General features: G+C 50.0%; 2 protein-coding genes across 21 annotated transcripts in view; one reads left to right on the top strand and one right to left on the bottom strand.

Annotated features, from left to right (window-relative positions):
- Positions 1-22,423, top strand: part of LOC108920682 (ankyrin-2-like) — an 80,811-nt gene extending 58,388 nt beyond the window's left edge. The window contains exons 41-54 of the mRNA XM_029254499.1: positions 433-2,250; positions 3,289-5,442; positions 6,304-6,381; positions 6,675-6,806; positions 6,983-7,129; positions 7,258-7,504; positions 8,559-8,628; positions 14,222-15,499; positions 16,755-16,844; positions 17,465-17,548; positions 17,761-17,925; positions 18,186-18,371; positions 18,764-18,855; positions 20,357-22,423. Of these exons, the coding sequence (XP_029110332.1) occupies positions 433-2,250; positions 3,289-5,442; positions 6,304-6,381; positions 6,675-6,806; positions 6,983-7,129; positions 7,258-7,504; positions 8,559-8,628; positions 14,222-15,499; positions 16,755-16,844; positions 17,465-17,548; positions 17,761-17,925; positions 18,186-18,371; positions 18,764-18,855; positions 20,357-20,555 (6,740 nt within the window). The 3' untranslated portion in view covers positions 20,556-22,423. The remainder of the gene's footprint in view (positions 1-432; positions 2,251-3,288; positions 5,443-6,303; positions 6,382-6,674; positions 6,807-6,982; positions 7,130-7,257; positions 7,505-8,558; positions 8,629-14,221; positions 15,500-16,754; positions 16,845-17,464; positions 17,549-17,760; positions 17,926-18,185; positions 18,372-18,763; positions 18,856-20,356) is intronic.
- A 2,677-nt stretch (positions 22,424-25,100) lies between these two features.
- Positions 25,101-26,332, bottom strand: part of camk2d1 (calcium/calmodulin-dependent protein kinase (CaM kinase) II delta 1) — a 72,434-nt gene continuing 71,202 nt past the window's right edge. For all 20 annotated transcript variants that reach the window (XM_018729638.2, XM_018729655.2, XM_018729672.2 and 17 more), the window contains 2 exons: positions 25,916-26,149; positions 25,101-25,460 (listed from right to left, as the gene is read on the bottom strand). In XM_018729638.2, the coding sequence (XP_018585154.1) occupies positions 25,917-26,149 (233 nt within the window). In that variant the 3' untranslated portion in view covers positions 25,101-25,460; position 25,916. The remainder of the gene's footprint in view (positions 25,461-25,915; positions 26,150-26,332) is intronic.

The raw sequence follows: 26,332 nt of genomic DNA, 5'->3' as shown, positions 1-26,332 counted from the left end.
TGTTTTGTCTTAGTTGGTTTACGGATGCCCAGTATTTTTTGGTTTCTTGCATATTTATTTTTTAGATTGGTCTTAGCTTCTTGTGTTGTGTTGTGTTGTGTTGTGTTGTGTGTGTGTGTGTGTGTGTGTGTGTGTGTGTGTGTGTGTGTGTGTGTGTGAAGTGCAGTTATACAAATTAAATGTGTGAGCAAGTTATTTCCTTCCCATTTCCACCCTTTTCTTTTTGTTAGCGCTGCTGTTTGCTCATATGGTCCTGAAAGCCTTGGATCAACAAACCATGCATACTTCTCCTGTTTGGTACAAATGTTGCCCTTGTTGCCCTTTAACCCCAAGACCTTGTGCTGTTCCTGTCCTGATTACATTTTCCAATCTCTGTTTCCTTTGATTTCCGTTTTGATTTTTTTTACTTTAACTGTCTCTTTCAAACGGAAGATGATGAAGAAACTGAGTCCACAGAAACATCTGCCCTGAAAACCCACTTGATCCGAGACTCGCCTGCACTTGCTAGCCCAGACTTACTCTCTGAGGTGTCCGAGATGAAACAGGACTTGATGAAAATGTCAGCCATCCTGACCACTGACTCCACTGAAAAATCTAGTCCCATTGAAGGGAGCATCCTTGAAAAAGCAGGGGAAGAAGAACCAGGAGAACCTTTTGAGATTGTGGAGAAGGTCAAAGAGGACCTGGAAAAAGTCAGTGAGATACTTAGAAGCGGCACATACACAGGTAAGGTGTCAGAGGTAAACACAGCTGCTGGAAGAGCCGAAAGCCAGTTTGCCAGAAAGGATGATGAGTGGGTCTTCCTCAGTGACTGTGAAATCGAAGAAGCCAAACAAATGGTTGCCCTTGAAGAACAGGAAAGGTTGCTGCAGGAGGTAAGAAGTGAGGCAGACACACAGCAAAAGACTGTGAAAGTCTTGAGCAGAGACTACAAAGAGTATCTTCTCGATGCACCTGCGGCCACTACAGGTTTAGTACATGGGGATAAAGGCCAAAAGAAGTTTAGCACAGCTCTCACAAGCAGGGGTGGGAAAAAAAGCACCACTCCAGCACAAGACAAACACACTACCGGTGAAATCAAAAAGCCAACCAGAAGGAAATTAAAAGAGTCTCATCCCAGCGATTCTGGGTCTGATGTTGTAAGAAGAAGTTCAGATGAGCCTCTTCATCTGAAAGCCCCTCCTGTTCCAGTTCAAGCACCAGTGTCACCAGTGGTGGAAGAAACTCCCATTGGATCAATAAAAGACAAAGTGAAAGCTCTTCAACAAAAAGTTGAAGAAGAACAGAAAGGCCGAAAGCAAACGCCCAGTAAACCTTCTCAGGTTAGCACTAGGAGCAAAGCATCTCATGCTACAAAAGAAGCCATTAAAATGCAGCCGACACCTTCAAAGTCTCCCAGATCTGAAACCGAGAGGCTGGAAGAAACTATGTCTGTGCGGGAGTTAATGAGAGCCTTCCAAACAGGGCAGGACCCTTCAAAGAGAAAGTCTGGTCTGTTCGAACATAAAGCGTCCTCAAAAACTGCAAAATCAAGCACTAAGGTCACGAAAGAATCCTCTTCCGCTTCAACCAAAGGCATCACGCAAACTGCAATGACTCAGGGAAGGGAAGTGTCCCTGAATGCCGTACAGCTGAGCAAGTCGCAAAAAGAAAGTGACTCTCAAATAAGCCCAGACAGAAAGCACTCCAAGGATTTTAGTGCGGAAATCAAAGCTGAACTTGAAGACAATGCCGAGTATCAGCAGTTTAGAAAGGGGAAGGAGGACCTTGCCGCTACAATTGCAGATACTGTGTCAGCCTCCCAGCCTGAACTGACTACTGCGGTTCCTCCCGATGTTGGAAAAGAAGAAGAGTTCCTCCCAGACAGCGTTGTTCAAAATGGTGCTCTAGATGATAGTTCGGACAGCCTCAAACATGAGGGCGTAGCAGATTCACCTAGTGTCAGCCTAGGAGATGGCACCCCTCAAATGAGTTCTGAGGAAAGTTATAAACATGAGGGCTTAGCAGAGACTCCAGAAACAAGTCCTGACAGCTTGCCGTTTTCGCCTAAGAAAACCGACCAACCAATACTTGAAAGAGCGACGAAAAATGCAGCTGCCCTGCAGGGAAGCACTTCAAAAGACAAGTCAAAAAGTTCGGTCAAAGAGCCCACCGTTGGAAGCTCTAGAGTTTTGGCTTCTGATGACCGGGGGACTAAAGGAAAAACTCTCCCTCCATCCAGCACCGAAGAGGCAGACGGCCTGAGAACAAGTGAGTCCATTCTTAGTTGTGAAGCAGTTTACATAAGGGAAAAAAGCGTCACAGTTAAGAAGGACAGTGGTTTGGGGACTTCCAAACTTCTTGAAGGTCAACAGCATTCAAAGACTATAGAGGACATTCTGAAAAGGGCGGAGGCCACTGAACATCAGAGGTCATCGGGTTTTGCTTGCTCGACAACCGTTAGGTCTTCCACTTATAGTCATAGCAGCTTAGATCTGCCTCTTAGGCAGGAGGACTCGGAGACACCCAGTCCTTTAGCTGACGATTCTTTGACAATTAGTCACAAGGATTCACTGGAGGACAGTCCCATCATGGAGGATAACTCCTCTCGTAAAACCCCTGACTCTATTGAACCAAGTCCAACGAAAGAATCCCCGTGCCGTGACTCCTTAGAGAGCAGTCCTGTAGAACAGAAAACTGAACCAGGCTTTCCCAAGGTGGGAGAGGAATCCACTCAGCAGCTTTCAGTCTCTAAGGCCGAACTCCCCCAAGACCCAGTCCGCAGCCGGCTTCTCAGAGATCCAGAAGGCAGTGCTGATGATGACAGTTTTGAGCAGACATCACAAATGGAGAGTTCGGGTAAGAGCCCCCTGTCGCCGGACACCCCTAGTTCTGAAGAGGTAAGTTACGAGGTCAATCCTAAAACTCCGGACATGCAATCTTTACCTGTTCCCTCAAAGCCACCTGCCATTCCTGAAGATGCCGAGGAAGATGAATCAGAAAGTAGTGGACTTCCCAAAAAACTCACACCGGAAGAGGAAATGTTTAAAATTGCTGCAAAAATTAAAACTTTTGATGAAATGGAACAGGAGGCTAAAATCAAAAAGGATTTCAAAAAAGATTCCAAAACTACAGATTCATCACTGGTTTCTGAGACTGGAGACGGTAGCATCGAATCAATAAGAATAGACACCCCTGATGACAAATACGCAAAATTTGAACCCGAGTTTACCACATCCAAACAGGACACAGAATTAAATCTTTCTGTTGATCGCATTAATAAAGTACAACCTCCCTCTCCTTTTCCAGCAGGTGTGCATGAGAGCTGCGCAGGAACAGAAAAAGAAGCATGGAAGGGGCCTCACCTTGTCTCAGAACCCTTATCAAGAGCTGCAGATGAACAAATCGCTCAGTCACATGTAGAAAAAGGCAAATGTATCAAAGACAAAGCACTTTCAGGTGACGGCAAAATGTCACGTGCAAAATTGACTGTAGGATCTTCTCAAGGAACTGCAAATATAACTGACGAGCAAAAAGAAGAGTGCCTGAGAAAGTCAAGACAAAGAGAAGAATCAGAGTTGAGAGGAATATGCACAGATGCGCACACTTCACCTGGCAGCACTGTGACAGAAAGCAATGTAACGGATGAAGTAAAAGGTGACCATCTGAAGCATTCTGTGCCAGCAGAGATAGATGAAGGTAAAGATTCCTGCTCTAGGTTGTCCTTAACTAAAAATGCCCAGTCAACGGACATGTTCAAACCAGAAATCTGCATTTATGATGACACTGAAGAAGATGGAAATGAAGAGGAAGAAGAGGCAGAGGGGTCTGCTCCAAAAACCAAGTCCAAGGGTGTCACAGCGAGGACTGAGAAGGATGCAGACTCCTGGAATGCCATACGAGAAGACGACGATGCTTTTGCAGCCCGTGTGAAGGAAGAAGAGCAGAAGATTCTAGGTTTGATGGTAGATCGACAGTCAGCAGGTGCAACACCAGACACAACCCCTGGTAGAACACCCACAGAGGAAGGAACACCAACCAGCGAACAAAACCCTTTTTTGTTTCAAGAGGGAAAGTTGTTTGAGATGACCAGAAGTGGTGCCATTGATATGACAAAGAGGAGCTATGAAGAAGAAGGCTTTGCTTTTTTTCAGATAGGTGAACAACCCTTAGAGAAAGCTCTTTCTGATGAGGCTAGAGAAGAACCTCCTGTTTATGAAGCTGCCGATGACGAAAATGTGGCTACTAATTTATCTCTGCAAATAAAGGCTGAAGAAGATGATGAAAAAGCTGACGATGCAGCCGAGCCCATGAAATGCACGTCGGCCTCAGGGGAAGATGATCATGCACAAGGTGGGTCTGCAGCAAGCACGAAATCAGAGACAAAATCCCGGATCCCCATAAAAATGGGGATTTCCGCTTCCACTAAGACTGCAAAGAAAGACCCAACAGCAGCGGAAATGGCAGAGGTCAAACTTGAGAAAAGTGCCAGTGAGAGACCTACTGGAGCAGACCCCAGTGTCCCAGACTCTACATTGAGTAATGTTCAGACAGCCTATTTGACAGTTACAAGATCAGTTTACTCTGAGCAGGAAGCAGAGTCCTCAGACTCTTCCCCTGAGGATCAGTCAGTCGTTGAGCTTACAAAAACGGTATCTAAGTCTGCAGCTCCTCCCAGTGGGGTTCAGAGCTCAAAGATCCCAGCTAAACCCATCTCGCCCATTTCCCACAAAGCAGCACCCTCTCCATCCTCCGCATCCATCTCATCTGCCACTCATCACAAGGGCACTCCTTCAGTAACGGAGGAAGCAAAGCCAAAATCTAGAATTCCAGTTAAAGCTAGCTTGCTGAAGCCAGAATCTGCTTCCGAGCCCTTGGTGCGACGCGCGGAGTCTCTCAAGGACAAAAAATGTAAGTTGCCCGTAAAGATGGAGCCGAGGAGCAAATCTGAGACAGACGCGAGTCCCTCCGGGGATGCCGGAGCAAGAAGGTCTTCCAAAGCCAAGAGCTACTGTGAAGCAGACTCCTCCGGGCAGTCAGTGACAAAGGACACTCTGAGTCGCTCTGAGAGCGCCGATTCCTCGACCAAACCCAAGACATTCCACTCCAGGCTTCCTGTTAAGAGTAAGCCTGGACAAACATTGCATACATCCACTGAGGCCAAAGAGAGCAAAGAGCAGTTCTTTGAGATGTACCGACATTCCATTGAGTTCTTTGAGGAAATCAGTGACGAGGCCACAAAGCTCGTGGAGAGGTTAGCGCAGGCCGAGAGCGAGCAGGAGGGCGCTCTTTCAGATGACGAGAGCAGCACGTTAGATGCCTCCGTCATCGAGAGCGAAACGTTCCCTGAGGTGCAGTTCCCTCCCGCTGAAGACATCTTTGACGTGAGACCTCACTGGGACGATTCTGTTGAGACACAGATGCAGCGAATGCCCATCGAAAATGTCCAAGAGCAAAGTCAAGGTACCACCCTGCTGAGGGGTCTCTCTCTCTCTGTGCCTCTGCACGTTAGACACTAAAGCGGCGTCTCTCTTTCGGCTACGGCTTTAGCTTTTCTCATTGCCTCTTTCGCTCTTTCCGGCTGTGTATGTGACTGTCCTTTCCTTCTATGTGTTCTTAAAATCTCAAGATTGACCTAAAGGCTTTCAAGAGAAACATGTACAAGAGCATTTCTAAACAATCAAAGGTTTTAAGGAGTACGGTTTTTGGTTCTGCTCCCGCTGAATCGATGCATCGAACCAGTTACTTTTCAGTTCGCTATCAACGACGTGGTTGTGCTGAAAACACCTATGGCGGCACGTGTAGTTATGCAGAAACTCAAATGCACATAATTAAGTGCTCAAAAACTCAAAACAGTCTTGTTTTTTTTTTTTTTTTTTAAAGCTTGGTTATTTTTAAAAGCAAAAAATAACCATATAATCTTTATGCACAACACTCAGTTGTTTGAAGTATTGCATTTTTCTTTTTTGAATGGCATTATTTGATCTTCATTGCCCTCTGCACTCTGAAATCACACGAATGGCAATCGCTTTCATTCTGAATTACGATGCAAGTGCTCATTGTGTTGGTTGCGTTGAGGTGGGCTATGACACACAATATTATTTATGGATGATTTCTTCTTTTGCATATGGAACCATTCCGCTTTTTTGCAGGCTGCTTGCAAAATGTATCGCAAAAGTATTTTCCTGTAATAGAGTCACAATGACAAGAAAGCCAGTGAAAAATTTTTTGTTCGGTAAAAGATCTTCATTCCCTTCATGAATGTGATCCTGGGTGCCGCGTCTACCCTTCATGACTGTTCTCCTGCTTTGGTCACATTTGCAGTAGATCCGCAGGAGGATGCAGAGAGGAAGAAGGAAAGGTTGGCCATTGTTGCCGACCACCTGGGCTTCAGCTGGACAGGTGAGCGTCCTTGAACGTAAAGGGTCCTTGCATTTATTCATTACACTCATTGCAGTATTTGTAACAGGTTCGCACAGTTATTAGAGCAATACGAAACGCATAAGAATACTGTATATAGAGCACAGAGAGATGATAAACTATGCATACTTAAAATGAACTTTATTTAGCCGGCGCGGGCGTGTGAGCAGCACTGGAAAGTTGTCTTCGAAACTTAATCCAGAAGAAGAAGAAAGATGAGAAAGGGAAGGGCCCAGGTGTGAAAGGTACTAACCGTACTGTACCCGCTGATCTAGAGCTGGCACAGGAACTGGAGTTCTCCGAGGACCAGATCCATGAGATCAGAGTGGAGAACCCAAACTCACTGCAGGACCAAAGCCATGCTTTGCTCAAGTACTGGATGGAGAGGGAGGGAAAGCATACCACCGGTGGGTCTGCTTGCCAAAGAAACCATGGTTATTGCACTATGCAGGAACTTTCTCCTGTGCGCAAAATGCTTTGTGAAGCAACAATTTCTGAATCGGGCGAAGGAGACGACATAAAGCTAACACCAAATGCACGAGCGAACATCATACGTGTCTTACATGTTGCCGTTTCTGAGCAGAGACCTCCCTGATGAAGAGCCTCACCAAGATCAACCGAATGGACATCGTGCATCTCTTTGAAACAAAAATGGGCAAGTCCAGTGAGGCGCAATCTCCGCGGACCTATGAGGATATCGAGAAGACTATTGCACTGGACCATAGCGAAGGTACTGTATGATACAAACATGCTGCTTTGCATGATCCCACCATATTCGTTGTCCTGTCATTAAAAGGCGTTATTTGAACGGAACTGATTTCAAGTCAGACTTCATATGTCACATGTGCGTATGGCTAGGTTTCTCAGCATTGCATGAAGACATGGATAGCCCAAGGCCAACGAGGCGGGTGGAGACAGCCGCCCGAGAGCCTGGGTCCAGACAGCCACCCCCTGTTGTGTCAGAGGAGGACCTTTCAGCAAACATCTCCTCTCTGCACGAGTACGCATCCCACACAGACGCAGATGTCCCCGTCGCAGAGCTGCTGAGACACGCCCAGAAGGAGAAGCTGCAGCCTGGCCTGCAGAAGGAGCTGGAGATGATGCCGTAAGCCAGTCTCTCTTGATTCATTTAGCAGACGCTTTTGTCCAAAACGATGTACAACTCAGTAAAAGTACAACTTATGCATTACATCAAGATGTGCACAACCTAATTCGTATACAATTCATGTTTGCTTCGAGGACAAGAAGTTTTGACTCCAGTGAAATATTTCTGCAGGTGTATTAAATAAAAGCAGCATTTTGTACAACATTCTACAGTAGTGCAGCAACTTACAGTGATCTGGAAAAGTAAGCACACTGATTTTCTCACGTAACAGGGTGGACTTGTGTGAAATCACCCCATTCGGCAAACTCCCATTGCGAGGAGCTCAAATTCCCGTTATTTCTTATGGAAAAAAGATACTTAGTTCTCAGACGAAAAGTGTGTTAGCTGCACTTCAGTGGTGAGAGAGAGAGCGCATCCATCGTGGCAAGATCACTAGGGCGTTACGGAGTGGTGCTGTTCTACCGTTTATGGCCTCGGCAATTTGTCGTTATTGGCTCGACGATGAATTCCGTGATGTACCAGAGAAGAGTGGAGCAAATTGTGAGGCCATCTGTCAAAAAACGAGTGTTCCATCCATCCATCCAGTCGTCCAGCGGGTCATCCGAAACACTTAATGGCTGAACATCGAATGACTCGGAAAGAAGAAAGTGAGACATTTAGAGTCAAGCTTGAGATTTAAATCCAGCTGAAACGTAGGGGACTGTAGAAAACCTTTAAACATGATGCAGCTGAAGCTCTTCTGTGTGGAGGAGTGGGTGAGAACTCTTCCCCGGCCGCATAAGACACTGATAGACAGTTAGAAAAGTGCTGACGTGACAAAATTCCACTTTGATAAACGGTGCAACCTTAATTCTTCGATAGCCTTTAAACGAGGATCAGACATCCATGCTGAAACACATTTAAGTCACGTTTAACGCAAATGACTAAACAATCCAGGGGTGTGCCGAACGTCGACCGTAAGGGTCTTTGTTGTACAGGCGCTCCTGTGGTACAACCTTGATCGTAATGACCGTGTTAACGGCTGGAAATGTTCATGCTGACGTTGGTCTTGCAGGGCTGCTACGGCCAAACCTGCATCCGCGAAGCCCGGGACGATGCTGGCGCAGGGAGGTACAACAAAGCAAGTAAGTCCTATTTTCACAGTGTACCGGGCCGTCCCCCGGACGCTCCAGGCCCAGGTGTGCTCTCCCTTGAGCAAAGAGAAACACGCTACCGAAGAGCCCAGCGAGGGCCGCGGCGATGTTTCTCGGCTCAGCGAAGTGGCTGAGCCGTGTGGAGCCGGGTCAAACCCACTCCGGTTCGAAGGGCTCCAGCGACGCGTCTATAAAAGCAGACCGATATCCATCCGGGATTTTGGAGGCAGCCTCACGGAAGCTGAGAAGGCCGAGTCAGATTTTGGTGAACTCTCGGTCGAACTCGAGCAGAACCAGGCTCCACAGGAATACACCTATATCTTGGATGCGTGTGCCGCGATGACCCCTGAAAGGAGAGGGCCGTCTTCTGAAAAGGTCGAGTTCGGAATGAAAAAAGGCCCCAGATCAACCCAACAGACACAGGACACTGAGGCTCCTCATGCGGTGGTCGAATGCAGCCAGGTGACCCCAGGAGACGCGTTCACGCAGCAGCATATCGATGACATATCAGACAGGTTCTACAGTACCATGCTTGGGTACGAAGTGGTCGTTCTCGAGTCCACCAGTGACGAAGTGTGGCCAAAACCATCCAAGGCCACGGATGAGCTCCAGGAAATTGACGGAAACATGAGGCACACGCGTTCTGAGCTGGGAGAGAGAGGGGCTTCAGCCACAGGCACAGAAACGGCGACCTCCAGTGCGGTAACAGACGAGCACAAATACACCCTTCGCCTGCCTTGTGCACCACCTGAGCTTCACGTCCTACCTGCTGAATTTTGTCCAGAGCCTCACTTGGATACTTCAGAGCTCAAACCCAGCGAATTTGCACTGAAGGAGCCCCAATATGTAGCTCAGCAAACGTTTCAGCGCAGTGAAACACCTCATGGAGAACGAGGCACAGCCTCCACTGCTCACTCTGCCCAGGTGCCATGTGGCCCAACTCCCGAATTCCCAAACTCCTTTGTCCCCCCTTCAGTTAGTAACCAAGAGGCCCTGTTGCCAGCAGCGATGACCCCAGACAGGCAGGACAGCAGTGCGCTTGTCCCACCCGTGACTCAGTACCGATCGCTGTCTGCTGGATGTTCATCACGTATAGACAGGCCTGCGGCAGCTGTGACTGCAGCGCGAGCCCAACACACACTGTCCACACCTGCATCCAGCAGTGCAGAGAGCGAGTGCAGATCACAATCACCTGATTCTGAGTCTGAGTTGATTCCGGAGCTGGCGGAACCACTGGGCCCTGAACGCAGACCGTCCTCACCGGAGTCAGTGGCATCAGTAGGGTTCTTCAGGCCACTGTCGCCCGACTCTCCGATACCCGAATGTGGTCCATCAGTTTTGTTGACAGCATGCAGAGCCTCATCGCCTGAATCTTTGGCATCAGTGACAGAACACAGGCCGCTGTCGCCGGATTCACCAGCACCTGAACACCAGCCCCCATCACCTGTACCGCGAATAACTGCACTATGTAACTACAGACGAGCACAAGGGACTGAATGTGGGCCAGTATCTCCACCCTCGGTGGAGGAAAACCTCACATGCAGCCCAGTAGCTCTTGAGTCTGACATGTTGAGCTCCAAACCTTTATCTCCTGAATCAGATGTAGCAGAGAGATCAGCGTCACCGGAACGTATAACTCCGGGCGGCGTCGGTGCTCCGTCTAGGCCCTCGTCTCCCGAATCTGGAACATCGGACGCTGAGGGTAGATCATGGTCATCGGAGTCATTCGCTCAGTTGAGAGTTCTCTCACCTGAATCCACTTCACCACTGTGTTACTCACGGCCTGCAACACCGCAGTCAGTCAGATCCATAGATGAATTCAGGTCACTGTCACCTGACTCACCAACACCTGAGCTGAGGCCCTCAACACCCGAACCGCCGATGCAAATGACTGGATATAGACTGTTTTCACCTGAGTCTCTGTCATCACTGACAGAACTGAGACCGCTGTCCCCTGACTCCCCAACACCTCAATACTGGCCCCCATCACCTGTACCACCGTCAGCGCAACATCTAACACCCGAACTTACTGCAGTACTCTCCGAATACAGAGGCTTTGCAAATACAGATGCAAACGATTTTGGGCCGGTATTACCCGTGTCAGCTGCGTATGACAACGAATACAGAAGGGCGTCACCGGAATCGGTGATATCTGTAACAGATCATACAGACAGATCAATATCCCCACAATGTACTGTCCAAGATGAACTACTGCAGCTTGAATTAACCGCACCAGAAACAGAAGAATCTGAATTATCTGATGCCGAAGAAGGAGCGCTATCACACGAGTGTGCTGAGTTTACAGCAGACATTCGATCATTGTCATCCCCAGAATCAGCAGCATCGGTCAATGAATACAGGGCACTATCACCCGACTCTCCCGTACCTCAGTACTGTGCGTCAGTCTCCCAGGCGACAGCTGTAGGGACACAGGAGAGATCGACATCCCCCGAGTCACACTTTTCTGACACCGATTACGAAACGGTGTCTTTAGAGTCTTTGGCTCTTGACCGCAGACCATCATCACCCGAATCAAGAGCATCATTCACCGAATACACACGGCTCTCACCCGATTCACCTGTGCCTCAGTATGGGCAGGTGATGTCCAACTCAACACTAACAGCGACAGGACACAGGTCGTCATCCCCCGAATCAATACCATCAGATATTGACGACGGGTTTGAGTTTTCTGCGCTCTCTGTTTGCGAACGTACGGCTCCATCACCTCAGTCGGTAAACTCGGAGCCCGAATGTGGGCCCACGTCAGCAGAAATGGTGGCACGCGGCAATAACGTAGTCTTTGATTTTGCCCCATTAAACACTGCCGCAAATGAAAATAAAGCTTTAGTTGCGCAATCACCCATACCAGGACCTGAGTGTGTCCAGCCAGTGGCTGTAGCGGGTGCGCAGGGACCCGAATACACAGCAGTGTACAAGGCAGCCCCACGTAGCCTCATTTCCCAGGTGTTTGACCCTCTGTACAAAGGGGAGCCATTCTGGGACACGCCAGGTGTTTTCGAGCCTCCCGAACTGATGGATGGCACCCAAAGTGTCGGCCGAGGACACGGCAGCATCGAGTCAGCGTCCTCGCTGTCCCCAGATGAGAGTCCTAGCGATGGAGTTACCCCAGCGGACGCAAACACTGTGTCTTGGGGTAACGCTGACCTAGGCCTGACACCTGCTGAAGGTGGACCTCCATCTCCTGATTCAGTCACTGAAAGCAGATCTTTATCACCCGAATCTGCTGTGCAAAATCCTGACGTTCGACCGTCGTCACCTGAATCAATGATTTCGGTGGATGAGTTCAGGTCACTCCCACCTGATTCACCGGTACCTGAATACTTCCTTCCATCACCCGTCCCACCTGTAAGTACACGTGAAACCCTAGAAATGACGATGCGTTTCAGCAAACGCGCGATTCCCCCAGATGCACCAACTGCTGAATGTAGGCCGGTATCAGCTTCTCCACTCTGGTCTGTAGATGAAGACCGAGCAGCATTTGAACTGCCCTTTGACATACAGTTCACAAGCAGAGCAGCTTCACCAGAAGCAGCCACAGAAGACAGAGTAATGTCACCAGAATATCTCACCGACAGACCATCATCACCTGAATCAACAGTTTTATCTGGAGAAGTCAGACCATCGTCACCTGAATCTGCTGCCTCAGTGAACGAATTCAGGTCTTTGTCACCTGATTCACCTACACCTCAGTACAGTGTGTCAGTGTGCGAACATACAGCCTCAGCAACAGAGTGCAGATCACCATCACCCGAGTCACAAATTTCAGATTATGAATTTTCTTGTGAACGTTCGCTTGTTATAGAGAGGTCATGGTCCCCTGAATCTGTAGCATCAGCAGATGACTTGTGTGCCATGTCGCCTGACTCACCTGTACCTCGGTATCGTCCTTCATCACCAGAACCATCTGTGACGCTGGCCGAGTACAGGCCAGCTTCGGACGCGTCCGTGAACGAACATAAACCGCTCTCACCCGACTCCCCGACACCTGAATACAGGCCCCCGTCACCCGCAACGCCTGAGACTTTGTGTAAAAGAGCAGAATTAACCAGAGCTCCTCACTGCACAGGTCAGCTGGTGTCCTGTGGTTTTTCTACCGAGATCGGAGCAAATTCTCCTGAACCTCCAGTGTCAGAAGAGGACAGGAGGTCCACGTCACCTGAATCCACAACCTCAGGAACCTTTGCGTGTAGGCCCCCGTCTGTAGAGGCTACTCTGAAGAAAGAGTGCAGACCGGATCCTGCAGATCCCACGTCGGAGACGGACGTTCGGCCCACATCGTGCGATTCCGTGCTTTCTGACGCTCGAGGGATAGAAGGAGCAGCTACGTCATTAGGAGCCAACGATATGCTGCCTTCACAGCAGCTGCCATCAGCTCCTCCACCTAATGATGTGCACAAGTCAACAAAGGCAGTTACCGGTGAACACACACTCCGTAGCAGTGCTTTCCTGCCACGTTCTGCATCGCCTCATGAAGGGTCACAGGAGTTCGTTGAAATGGCACCTGAAGGGGACACAACAAAACAAGATTTTATTTTATTCTCAAGCAGAATCTCTGAACAACAGGCTGAGTCAACGAAGTGTCCTGCAGAAACACTTCTGCACGCAAACATGGCCTCTCCAACAACTCCTGCATCAGCCCAAGGACTTCCATGTGAACAAGGTACAATCAAGAGCCCTTCTTCAAATTTGAACGCCGACTTCAGCCAGGCATCTGGACAGAAGACTGCCCAGGGACAAACAGGTTCCCTGGACTCTCCTGCTTCTCCAGTGTGGACAGAGAGTTACAGAACAGTATTGTCTGCAGAACCCAAAGATGAGGATAAGCAAAGTGTCCTTGAGTCACATGAGGCTCCAGACCGAAAGAAAGTGCAAGAAGGAACGCCACAGATCTGCACCGATGCTCTAATGAGTCAGGAATCCCTTGGAAGGGTAAGACCTCGAGCACGTCCTTTTGTTGAGTTTGTCACGAGCACAGGACCATCGCGCTAACACTGGCACAAGGTAACAAGTGTGTGCTGGACACAAGCTCCACTGGACCTTCTCATTTCTAATGTCACTAATGCGAAAAGGACTGCACGCACAGATCGCCTTTTCGCCGTGTTTTCAACAACTAACTAGGTTGATGGACTGAGACGCGAGCCTTTACTCAGCTGAACACGAGAAGCATGATCTGTCCAAGCGTGACACTGCAGCCTTCGTGAAGGAAAGTCACGTAGCTCCAGATGTTTGCCTGTAATGTTGCATGAGCTGTTTTCCATTTGTTCGTGAACAAACTTTTATACTCACACACTTTGAGTTGAACGCTGGCTGAATTGGACATGTGACCTTCCTCGTTATGGGGGCCCTATAACTGAGCGGACGCTTTCTGACTAACTTTTGTGCCCTCAGCGAACAATGTCTGACACATCATTTTGCTGCCACCTCAAGGTGTTGTGCTGAAATATCTTACCTGTTACTCATAAATCCTTTTCCCTCGTTTCACTTTCAGTTTACAAGTCTCATAATGCTCAGAGGGCTACAAAGGGTTATGCCATGTTTAGCTTTTCAAATAATTTATTTTCAGGCTTCACCAGAGCCAGCCACGGAAATGCAACCCGGATCAAGAGCAGCAAAGAATGCAGTTTTTGACAGGAGTGAAACGACCCCAGGTTTTGATAGAATCCAAGGTGAAGCACAAGCTGTCGGTCTTCCCATTACGGAAACCCTGCCTTTGTCCGAGTATCGATCCACGTCCTCACCTGACCCATCTCAAAGCGTCCTTGATTTCAGGAGAATGTCCTCTGAAATGAAAGCGACAACTTCAGAGCTCTTCAGCTCACGTGAATGTGTAAGGTCTCCAGTTGAGCAGAGTCAAGTTTCTCCTGAGCTCAGTCCTGTCATACCTGCACTCTACAGAGGTTCTCCTGAATTGGCCAGAACATCAGATCAGATACACGAACCACATGAAATGACTTCAGGATCAGGCGTACCACTACCCAAAGGGAGCAGGACTGCTGAATCCCCAAGGAGACCCCAATCTTCCGTTCGGTTTGTTCGTTTGGACTCAGTCGAAACGCTGAAGACACACAGAACAGTGACTCTCAATTTAAGTGGAGCCATGTTTCCAGTGAGTGCCAAAAAACAGGATTATGAAAAAGTGCCATCTGCGGTGATTCCGGTTGCCCCCGTGTCACCAACAACTTTTGGAACCACTGAACCTTTAGAATCTGCTCTGGAGTCGCATGGATTTCTGAAATCGCCTGATGAACTGACTCTGACATCTCCAGGATCCAGTAGCTTCTCTTGTCTGTCCAAGCGTGGCATTTCAACACAGTCTCAGGAGGACGATGACCAGCCTCCTTCTGGGTCTTTTCCTCAGTCTGGGAAAGTTCCGTCAGTTACAGCGAAGCACGACCCACCAGTGCTAACAGGTAGAGTTACCGCAGTAAAATCCCTCTGTCCAGAGTTTAGCCAGGCTGTGCTCTCACAAACAATACCAGGCTTCCCGGACTTCTCTGAACCCCAACGTGAAGAAACAAAAACCTGTCCAGTCGAGACCCACTATGTAGAAGAGTCTACATCCTGCCCGAGCAGCACCGCATGGGAAACCCTGGGAGGGATTCCGGTTTTCACCTTCAAAGCCAGGGAGGGTGCCGATCGCCTGTTCTTCTTGGAAAGCGAGGATCATCCCGACTCGCCCATTGTTTCTGAGCCAGAGGAGGAGTCCTGGCGCCAAGATGAAGAAGAGCAAGCGCAAGTCCTGGCTTCTGCTGAAGGCACACTGCCTCCTGTAGAGTTTCCAGAAGAGCTTCCTTCACGAGAAGCAGCTAAGTATGAGGCTGAAGATGATTTTCTTGGGACGGTAAGAACATGAGCATGAACAAGTGAACAGCTCACTTTCGCTTTGGTGCAAGAGTGGAGTTTTGAGCTCAAACGTGCTCTGCTCTGCTCTGCTCTTCTAACACTCGACAGCAGCAACGGTCCACGTGGGTTTACAGCATGATCATGACGGCACCTCCGGTGCGCTTCTCACTCACATGGCAGTACATTACATACTGTGTTTAACCGCAACATGAGGATTCATTCTTTGTGACATATGTATCACGTGGTGTGGCATGTCAGAAAGAGCTTTGCATTCAGATGTCTTGTAATAGTCAAACGTTGCATGTTTTTCTACTTTTATGCTCCGTTAATACTTTGGCTTTGGAACTGTGAGCTTCGGTGCCTCGATGGTTTGCAGTTGAACGTTTTCTTGGCTTCTTCTCACAAAGCACATCCAACCTGCTTACTAATCGCTGACAGGATCCATTTGTTTTAACGTACCACGCCACACCCTTCGATGGGCTGGAGTCGGCCTCGCGCCCGTGTTTCCGAGACCATCGTGACTCCTCATTTGGATGCGGACTCGCTGACGAGCGACAGTGAGCTTCATCACTGGACGCTACTGGGATTCAGGCGAACTGCCTTTGCCCCGTAATCGAGAATATAGCCGTTGTGGATTCCGGTCACAGGACTTATGGCGAGCGGCTCGGAGTACCGGAGTAACCTTTGTAGTTCCCTTCATTCTTGTATAGAATCTGCTGGATTCCCCTTCGCATCAGGTTGCTGCAAAGCACTTTCTACATGAGAGGGAAACACATTTTCAAAAATGGCTCCGTCTGTGTTTGTCTCATGAATGTTAAAATATTAAGTTGCAGAGATGCACTTTTGTATCTCATTTATGGGCCATAACCCACGTACGGGGAAAGATTAACGTCACTGGAAAGAATTGCGCTGCAGTGCATAAAGTGCGTAATTTTTCTTGTTTTTGGACGTTTCTTTGCCACGAGCAGATCTGCCCTTTTGGTGAGTATTTAAAGTGATTGATCAGCACAATAAGAATGTGCAGAAAGTCACACGATGATCTCTGGAACGTGACTATGGAGGGCTGAACTCACCACGGCCGAGCGCTGGCGCTTGTACGAGCGACAGAGGGCCACGGCGCAGGCGAAAGGTGGCGCTTGAGCGCAGAAGAAGGTCCCGTGGGGCCGACGGCTCCGCTCACCGGCTCGGCTCGCTCGCTCGCGCCTTAAGCAACGCCGCTTCGCCGCCCACCTCCTTTCTCTGTCGCCTCTCAGGACGCAGCGCTGGAGCTGGGGCTGCTTTCGGACAGCTCCGAAGAGGAAGTGGTGACCACCAGGGTGGTCCGGCGCAGAGTAATAATCCAGGTACCCCGCGGGAGGTCTCCGGTGATGCATGCGTGTGTCGTCGGCGCCTGGAGGGCTGCGCTGCCACTCGGCCCCTGCGCTCTTTTCTAACCAAAGCTCCTGTGGGGTTTTTTCCCCACTTGTTTTGCCCCTTCGTCCCGTTTCCTCGCACGCCGTGAGCGTGAATCGTGTTGCAAAAACTCACTGACCGCATGGCGTCTTCGTCACTTGGTGCAGAAAACTCATCTGTGCAGTAAGTGTGCAACACACATGGAAGTGGGTCCACGTGAACTTAGTGGCGCTTCTACAGCTCCTGGGTGTTTCCTAATACCGTACGTGTGTTTCAACATGTGCTTCTGCTCACAGAAAACGCAGCAAATATTGATGTATCATGTTTGCTGCGCTTATGACGAGGAGAATACTTTTCACCAAGCTGCTCTGTCTAGCATTTACTCTAACGCAGTAAGTGTGTGTGTGTGTGTGTGGACTGACACTACCGAGAGCACACTGCACGTGCAGCTATTGCAAGGGCGTTAGCAACTTGTTGGAAGGCACCGATCTGCTCTTCTGAGTCGACGGGCCTGATCGGCGGTGCGTCTCTGCGGATCTTCCGGGAGCTCAGTGTGTGCTTTTTCCTACAGGCAGATGATATGCCAGACATTCCCCCACAGGGGGTAACCGAGGAGCAGTACATCGATGAGCAGGGAAACGTGGTGCTGAAGAAGGTATCTGCCGCAGCCTCGCTGTTCTGCTCAATATTTGTGTTGCTGAGCAAACCGTTGAGTCCAAAACCGCTTATATACGCAGCGATATTTCACACTCGACATGTTTATCTTTTCACTGTATTCGCTATAATACCGTGCAGTGCAAATGTGCCGCGTCGCTTTGCCCAGCCGACAGAATCCCACAGTTCCCTCTTTCTCTTTGCTCCTTGCAGGTGAGCAGGAAGATCATCCGGAAGTACGTGTCAGCGGACGGCGTGGAGCGGGAGGAGGTGACCTCGGAGGGCTCTCAGGAGGACCCGGCGATCGTGGGCGACGGAGACGGCTTCTCCAAGGTGGTGAAGAGGACGGTGCTGAGGAGCGAGGGAGGCCGTGCAGAGGTCGGTACGACGAGGCCGGGGGCTGAACGGTTACCGTAGCGCTTGTGTCACTTTACTCGCCGAATGTTACGCTGATGACTCGGTGACGCGTTCGATACCTTTTCTGAGAAGAGCCGTCTCCTTCATCACACGAGAAATATTCTTTCATTCCTGTGAACATGAAAGATGGTTTAAAGAGTTTGCTTTGATCGTGAACCCCTACGTCCTCCCCGAATGGTCTCGGCGGTTGAGGACAGCAGCGACCCTCTGACCCTCTGCAGGTGACCTTTCGCGAGCGTTCGCCCTCGACTGCCACGGCTTCCGAGTTCGAGGCGGAACCCGTTCGGGGCCGCAAGGTCAGCCAGGTGGTCAAGACCACAGTGGTGCAGGGCGAAAGGATGGAAAAGCGGCTGGGAGACCCCCGGCTGGCTGCCGGTCTCCCCTCGGCCAGAGACGACTTCGAACAGGTCAGTCATGGGGAGCATTACCCAGGAAGCATCTGTGATGGGCAGACGGGCGGCTGGGGGTCGGGACTCTGAACCCTGGGTCCGCTCTAGCGCTGCGGGTGGGGAACAAACTGCGGGTTTAGGGAAAGACCGGTTGTACCCTTAAGCGCAGGACTACAATGAAACGGTAAGAGTATCAGATTGTGAGCTATGGGAGCCACTTTTTGATAAAAAAGAGTAAATAACAACAAGAACAACAACAACAACAGTAATAATAATAATAATAATAATAACGGCGTCTTGTGAAGACAAATGACTTTTGAAAGAACTGGCTGTCTGAGGAAGCTCTGTGTCTCCACTGTGCGAGTGCGAGAGCGTGTGAAAACGCCCTCTCCTTGTCTCATCACGTTTAGGCCTTGAGTTTGGCGGGCGGCTTCGGGAACATTTACCTCCCGCCTTTAGTAGAAAAGGAGATTGTAAAGGACGACGGATCCGTGATCAGAAGGTTTGGAGGAAGCAGCATGGGCTTCGGGCCTCGTGCAGTAGCCGGTTCACTAACGGTAGACGGAGCCGCTGTGTTTGTCCCCCTCTAACAGCCCTGTCCCACGGAGCGAAGCCCAGGGACGGAACTGCCTCTAGACCAAGCGTTTCACACTGACGCTCGTTCGGAGCCGACGGCTCGGTTACAGAACTCGCTTTTCGCGTTTACGCTTATTCGCGCGGCTCTTTCTCCAAAGCTGCTTACACCGATTTACCGATTGAGTTACTTTATCGGTTCAGGATGAGTACCTTGATCGAGGCCCCTGCAGCAGAAGGTAGGAAGGTAGGATCTGAACCCGGGTCCTAAGAGCGCAAGGTGGCGACTCTAAGCACCGCGCCACCTGCTGAGCCACTATTTATTTACGATGTTTCCAGGGGAAGCGAAATGGCACCTCCGCGCACAACCCACGGTCGTCACGCTCACACTTGGTCACGCTGCGGTCGCACTGAGCACTTTCACAGGTTGTCGCTTGTTCCGACGGCCCGATTCCGCCCTTTACTGCCTAACGGGGGAATAAAGTGCTCTTTACGGTTCAGTGCTCTTACTGAACATGTTTTTCCAATCCTAATTCTCTTTCTTTCCAATGAACCGCCCCGACCGCTCTCGTGGTTAACCGTCCCCGGTGCCGTCTGCTCTCACAGCTGCTCGTTCTGGCCGTGTCTCTGTGTCTGTGCCACCTGCTCGCTGCCTATCTGCTCAGGTAACCGTGCCCCTTGCCCCCGCCCCCCCCTCCCCGCTGGTGGACCCGCTCAGTCACTGACCTCTCACATGAGCTGCTGCTGTGTGTGAAGCCTGTTGCCTCTCCCCGTGTCATGTGTCAGAGCTGCACGCAAAAAGCTGAAAGGGCACGTTGACATGGACAGTTTCGCCCAGGGTTTACAGACAGGCTGAGGGTGACAGTGACCACACTGGACCGCACTGTGAGGGAAAGATGGGAAGGGGGGTGTGAAGAATCTGTCCATAGAGACAGACACACGCGCACACACACACACACACACACACACATACACACACACACACACACACACGCAGAGCAGCGCAGACAGCGGCTCGCTGTACCAGACAGAAGGGACAGGAGTGACCGCACTCATCTGTAGATCACATTCTCACTTGTTCTGGATACCAGTTCAGTTACTAATATACTCGATTTCCATCCCCTCAATGAAATCATTCATTAATCATTATTTATTGCTACTTCTCAACACAAAATACACATGTAGACAAGTGGTCATGGCAGCGGCGGGGTTTGGGCACCACCACCCTCCGACAGTTTAGGCACCGTGAGCTGCCAGACACACCCCTCCCCAGCGCTTCTGCCCCCTCTAAGTGCCCTGCTTGACTGCGTCTGTCTGTTTCTCTCCCCGTCCTGCTGCTGCCACCCCCCCACCCCATTATTGCCCCGAACCCCTAAAACCCAACTCCCTTGTACCCCCCCACCCCCACCCCCACCCCTCGCGATGCAAAGGACAAGGATGTGTAAGTCGCGCATGCAGAAGAGGACTGTGGTGAGGGATGCCCAGGGCAAGAAGCAGGTGCACCTGGAGCAGGTGGACGACCCCCCGGCGGCACCTCGACCCTTCGACCTCCAGCAGCACCTGCAGCAACTGCTCCGCCGCTACTGCGCCGAGGAACAGGAGGACGGCAGGGAGGAGGCAGAGAGCTGAGAGGCCAGAGAGCGACTCGGCACACTCCCCCAGCCCCTGTCGCCGCCCACCTTTACCCTTCCTATCTCTTCAGCTGTTGTTCTGCCCGTTTTGTGACCAAAGACCGCTTTCTGTCGACAGCCGACTCCGTTTCTATTGTTCTTTTACACATTTTTTGTTCTGGTTGCTGTGGTAGAAAATGAACATTATTCCCCCCCCCAAAAAAGCCCTGAAAATTGTGGAGCCCCACAATGCCCCTCATCCACAGCCCTCTTCAACAAGGACTCCTGTGAACACTGTACATACGAAACACACGTGGACTTCACTGCCTGCTGTTACACGGCACCTGCACACAACGCCAGTCACTGAACCAGCTGTGGGGTCAAAGGTCAAGGCCTTGATGTCACTCCAGCAGTGCGCTGTGTGTTCTGGCCCATGGGTGAGCTCTTAAAGCAAAGCGTGCATGTGTGTGTGTGTGTGTGTGTGTGTGTGTGTATCCCCTCTGCTGTACACACCCTCAGCAACATCACGAGCGGTAGCCGCACTGGAACGTCTTCATGCTGAGCTCTTTACATCGTCTTCATCCGCTTCCTGTCCTGAAGTCCGTTTGTGTCTTTTGACTCATTTTTTAAATATTTCTTCAACTCAAACAGGAAACACACGTGAGAACAGCTGTAACACAGAGCACAGCTGGAATGGCACCCATGACCACAGTTCAACATTGGTCACAGTCTCTAGTAAAGCAGTGTAAGAAGAGTGTGAGATCACGGTGAAGCGTAGGTCTTTACAGGGGCCAAGTTCAGCCCGAGGTCCCAACCTGTCAGTCGGGAAGAGCCAACGAAGGTGTGTGTGTGTGTGTGTGTGTGTGAGAGAGACGGCAGCGCAGCGCACACGGACATCGGTCACCTACAGTCGCACTCTTCTCCAGCGAGGGACACTCGGCACACGCGTCTCCCTGTCCTCGCAGCGGCTGCTGGACCTGCGGGTCCCGCTCCACGGTCACACCGCACGGCATCACGAAGGCCCGGCGCCGCACGTTTAACAGCCTCGTAGCGGAATGTGCCGACGCCTCGTCCTCGTCCCGACGCACCTCGCACCCGACCGCTGCGTCACGCACCTCCGTTCTCATCCGCCTCTGGAGAGCCAGCGCGGCGTGGCGGTTCGGCGCTCGGCGGCCGGGCCCCGGAGCCCCGGACGGACGGTTCCGTTCCCTCGGTTGCGGACAGAGCGTCTCCTCCGTATCGAATTCGCACTCGTATTCACGCTCGCCGTCTCGCTGCGCGGAGCACAGCGACAGCGAGAGTTACGGTGCGTGAAGCTCCTCCGCTCGTTCCATCCACTTCCATCAACCGAGCAGCTCATTTCACCGCCTTCCGTTTTCATGTTTTTTTGTTTGGTTCTAATTATTTATCATCTCAATCGCTGCTTGCGTTCTCCCACTTTGGAAAAATATTTGTGTGCGCGTGTTTGTGTGCGCGCGCGTATGTTTCCCACATCTCCAGCTTCCACGGCTGTGAGCTGCAAACCAGGAGGGTGTCGCACGAAGAGGACAGTGGCTGTGCTATCGGCAGAACAGACGGGCGCTCGCACACTATCTGTGGTGTCATTTGCAGTGAAGACTTTATCTATATAACAATGTTATGGTTTTTCACATTACTGTTTACTTTGAGTGTAATCCAAAAAGCTGAAAAAAGTCACTGAAAAGCAAACCTTTAAGTTGATGAATCAGCATCTTGTTTCCATGGCGATAACAATTATATACATATATAAATATCTATGAGGGCATGTATTAGTTATTAAAAGAAAAAAGCATTAAAACACTAACAAGACATAGTCGCTCCAGTGTGTACATGGCTGACTGAAAATAAACTGTACAAGTGTTAAATGTACTCTGGACTCCTGTCCTCTTAAGCTGAAATTACAGCTTTTGTGTGTGTGTGTGGTTTTTTTTTTTTTTTTTAAAAACACTTCAGGAGGAGAGTTCAGTTCCACCAAAATATGATTCATCACAGGCAGAAGTGCGTAGCGCCCACTGATCTCACTGCACACCACGTTACTACTCGCCGACCTGGGAAACCACCGTTTCGTTGTCGTTTTCACTGCGAACTGGAGAAAAGCATAAATAAGCAATAACTGTTACACACACACACACACACACCAGGTGGCACACGAACAATGCGTCTGAACACACAAAGACGGGTGAAGCCGTCACAGAAAACACACGTAGACGTTAGAGACGGAATACACACCTGCTCTGACCGTGGTACCAGTGACTGTGGCAGCAGGTGGTGGAACGGTTAAAGATTCCTACCCTCGGGGCTGCTCCGTTGAGACACCCCCGACACGGCACCCAGGCCGAACCGCAGGTTCTGTAGCCGGGAACTGATGGCTTCCTACCTTAACCAGCTCGTTCACAAACCACGACCCAGAATTCCAACCTTAGCTTCCACGGACTGTAACTTTGCTTGATAGACATGCCAGGCAGTCATGTCTTTTGCACTAAACAAACCCGCACAGGTTCTTTCTCGCCACAGTGGAATGCCCAGGAGCGTGACCAATCACTGTTACTTGAATGCTGCAGTGGTTGATTTTTTTGTCCCCTTTGTTGCACTGAGATTTCTTTGTTTTCCTTTCCTCAGCAGCCAGCTGGGTGTCCTAATAGTTAACGTTAACCGCTGGAGGGATGCGCTGCGGAGTTTTCTTCTTTTCCGGACAGGCAGCGATGGGGGTGTACGGGGGTGTTCCTTGCCCCCCGCCCACGAAGAAGCCCACGCCTGCGTCCGACTCCGTGACCCCCACGCTACACTGTTCACCCTGGGCGGATGGACTCCATACATCTGGAAGCGCAAGTATTCGGCCCGGCAAATACTTCCGATAAGTTTGTGTCTCTTAAGAGGAAACGCAAACGTGGCGTTTCGGAGAAAGAGCCAGCGAGAGACGTCTGGGAATTGCTGATCAGCCCTGGCAATAGACGGCGTTCGAGACACTGGTAACCCGCGGTACGTTCTCATGCTGGAGTTCATAGAAAACGTCACTTGCTGTACACCGAGTGGATAAGATAAAGTGATTAATGAACCCATGTAAGACAAAGACAAGCGTGAATATTTTTAGCTATCTTTCTGAAGCCACTGAACACTTGTTCAAGTGTTTTATAAGAACGTGAACATTTTCAACTTGAAAGCAGCAGGAGAAACAGTGACAAGGAATCGAAGACAAGATGAGCAGAGATCACAAGTTTTTATTAATGTTTTCAATATATCAATCACTCTTTTTCCAGAACGGCAACAGATACTATGTACACTGTGTCCCACCGAGTCTCGTGTCTTCAGCAGAAGGGGGTCGGAGACACAAAGAGCCGCTTCATCAAATTGTTGTGAGGTTCCTAGCAAAGCTCTCTGGAAGACCATCTCGACACACAAATAAACTGCACCCATTTATGAAGACAGATTATGGTGGACATTAAAATGCCATCTATATTCGTCACCACCGTCACACCCAGCATTAGAGAAGAACGCGAGCCGTGTTTCCTTGGAAAAATGGCGAATCCAAACGGGCTGGAAAGATGAGTCACTTTACCACATCGATTAATGACTACTTCTCGTGTTCATCAAGAAGGATGAGGACTTAAACCAAGAAGGTAAGAGATGGTACACGGGCGTGGGACTTGGGCTGCAAAAGGCCATCATGCGGTAGGGAGAAACGCAGGCGAAACACGGAGAGGTGCAGTGGCACTACGAACCAAAGAGGAAGCAAGAAGTGGCAGGATAAGCCCTCGATTACATGATACAATACCCGAGAGAACAAAATTAAAGTAGGAAGAACACAACCGATAAAGTTAACAAGATACCGATAGAAAGTATCACCGACTGATTTTAAAACCGCGTCCCATGTTCCCCTTGTCAATAGCTATGTACTTACATTACTGACATTCTATCATCATTAGGTTTCGGTACAGTATTTTGCATGATAATGTATAGGCAAACAAGTCATAGCAAAAGTTACGCTTTATTTTTCTGTTTTCTTAACATTGAAATTTTTTTTTGCTGTTTTTCAACTTACTGCAGAAATCCAGTAAACCAGATATATCAGTTTAGAGCAAAGAGCACACTGAGAGACGGAGCCCACGTTACAACTAAAATCCCAAAGAAAGTAGGCAAGGATATCAATAACCTCATCGATCACGAAGTCTGCACGTCACGGAACAAAAGCAAGCTCGTTTTTTATTTCTGCTATTTCGAAAATATTGCACGCAAACGAGACAAAACCGGACTGATGAGGGCGCGCTGGCCGGAGTAAAAGTGCTTGTTACTGATGACCAGTGCCACGTGTCCAGTGTGCTAAGGGCCCGTTTGGTGTCCATCACTGCGCTGCACCGGTCACACGCTGACCAGCTGTGAGCGCGAGGCTCCAATCCGTAGAAGAGCTTTCGCAACAAGTCTGTGTGTGCGCGCGCGCATGTGTGTGTGTGCGTGTGTGTGTGTGCGTGCATCTCAGGAGGATAAGACTCGTCACTGTGTCTGCACGTTGAGAAACCGAGGAGGAAGTGACACTGGTCTGATCTGTTTTGGCTGCCAGTGAACACATCACATACTGTATTGCCTACGGCTCTAAGAGGTTTAAAATCACTGTATGCTTTACTCTACTGATAAATATCACTTTTACAACTTTTACTAAAGAAATAGAAAAAATTATCTGGAAACGATAATAACTTTGCAATGAAGACAACTATGTTGCACAGAAAAAAGTTATGGCTTAAAAAGACGTCACGCTGACTTTCGGACTGAAGCTCGTCCAGAAGTGTAAATGCAGTGTAAACAGCACTCGGGGGCGATGGACAGAGGGTGTGTGACAAACTCCGGGTCAGAGGTCCGGGGTCAGCAGGAAGTCTTCAGCTGGACTCCTCTGTTCTGCCGCTGGAGGCACTGGCTGTAGTGCAAAAAGAGAATGTGTCAAGTGTGTGTGTGTGTGCGTGTGTGTATCTTCAGAAACAGACATACAAGCAATAAGAGAAATTTCTCCCATCGGATCGACATGCAGACACACACACACACACACACACACACACACACACACACACACACACACACGCGCGCGCGCGCAGATGTTGTTTAAAGTTCAAAGAAACAACACGGAATCCATGAAATAACTGATGTGCCGTAACGGTGGGAACCTGGGGTACCAGAGTAAATCCAGAGCGTCACAGTGTTAAACGTTGAGCTCATATCAGACACAAACGGATGCATGAGGGGGATCAGACTGGCTGTAGGAGTCAACTGTTGACCACTTGTGACACACTGACTGACACAGCAATTGGCACACCGAGGTGTTTGGGGAGAAGGCGGGTGGTGTAGCGTGTGGGGGGGCGGGAGGCACTCTCTCACCTCACTTGGAGGGCACGGTGGGCGAGCCAGAGCGGTGGAAGTGGATGTTCTGCCACTTGCTGTCGCGCCGGTGCCACACACGCGTCTCCTCCGACTGCATGGTGCGGGGCATACCGCTGCCGTCCGTGTACTGCGTCAGGCGGATGTAGGCGATACACGCGGCGTCCTCGCCGATCAGGTGCACGTGTGGGTTCAGCAGGATGGTGTGGATCGGCTTGTTTCCCTTCGACAGAGCTGGAGCAACGGGGGCACCGCAGGTCAGAGCCCGTGAGGGAGGTAGCCGTCCGCGACAGACGCGCACAGACACACGCAGTAATAGTACTTCTAGTCGCGAACAAATGATTTAAAGCAGCCAAGAGGCCAATTTCATCTAATTAATGTACGAAGCAACGGATACAAACGTGAAGTCAATCGGTG

This window comes from Scleropages formosus, chromosome 1, assembly GCF_900964775.1.
Source record: "Scleropages formosus chromosome 1, fSclFor1.1, whole genome shotgun sequence".
NCBI lineage: Eukaryota > Metazoa > Chordata > Actinopteri > Osteoglossiformes > Osteoglossidae > Scleropages > Scleropages formosus.
Note: the sequence above shows the minus strand (reverse complement) of the source record. Positions and strands in the feature narration are given on the sequence as shown.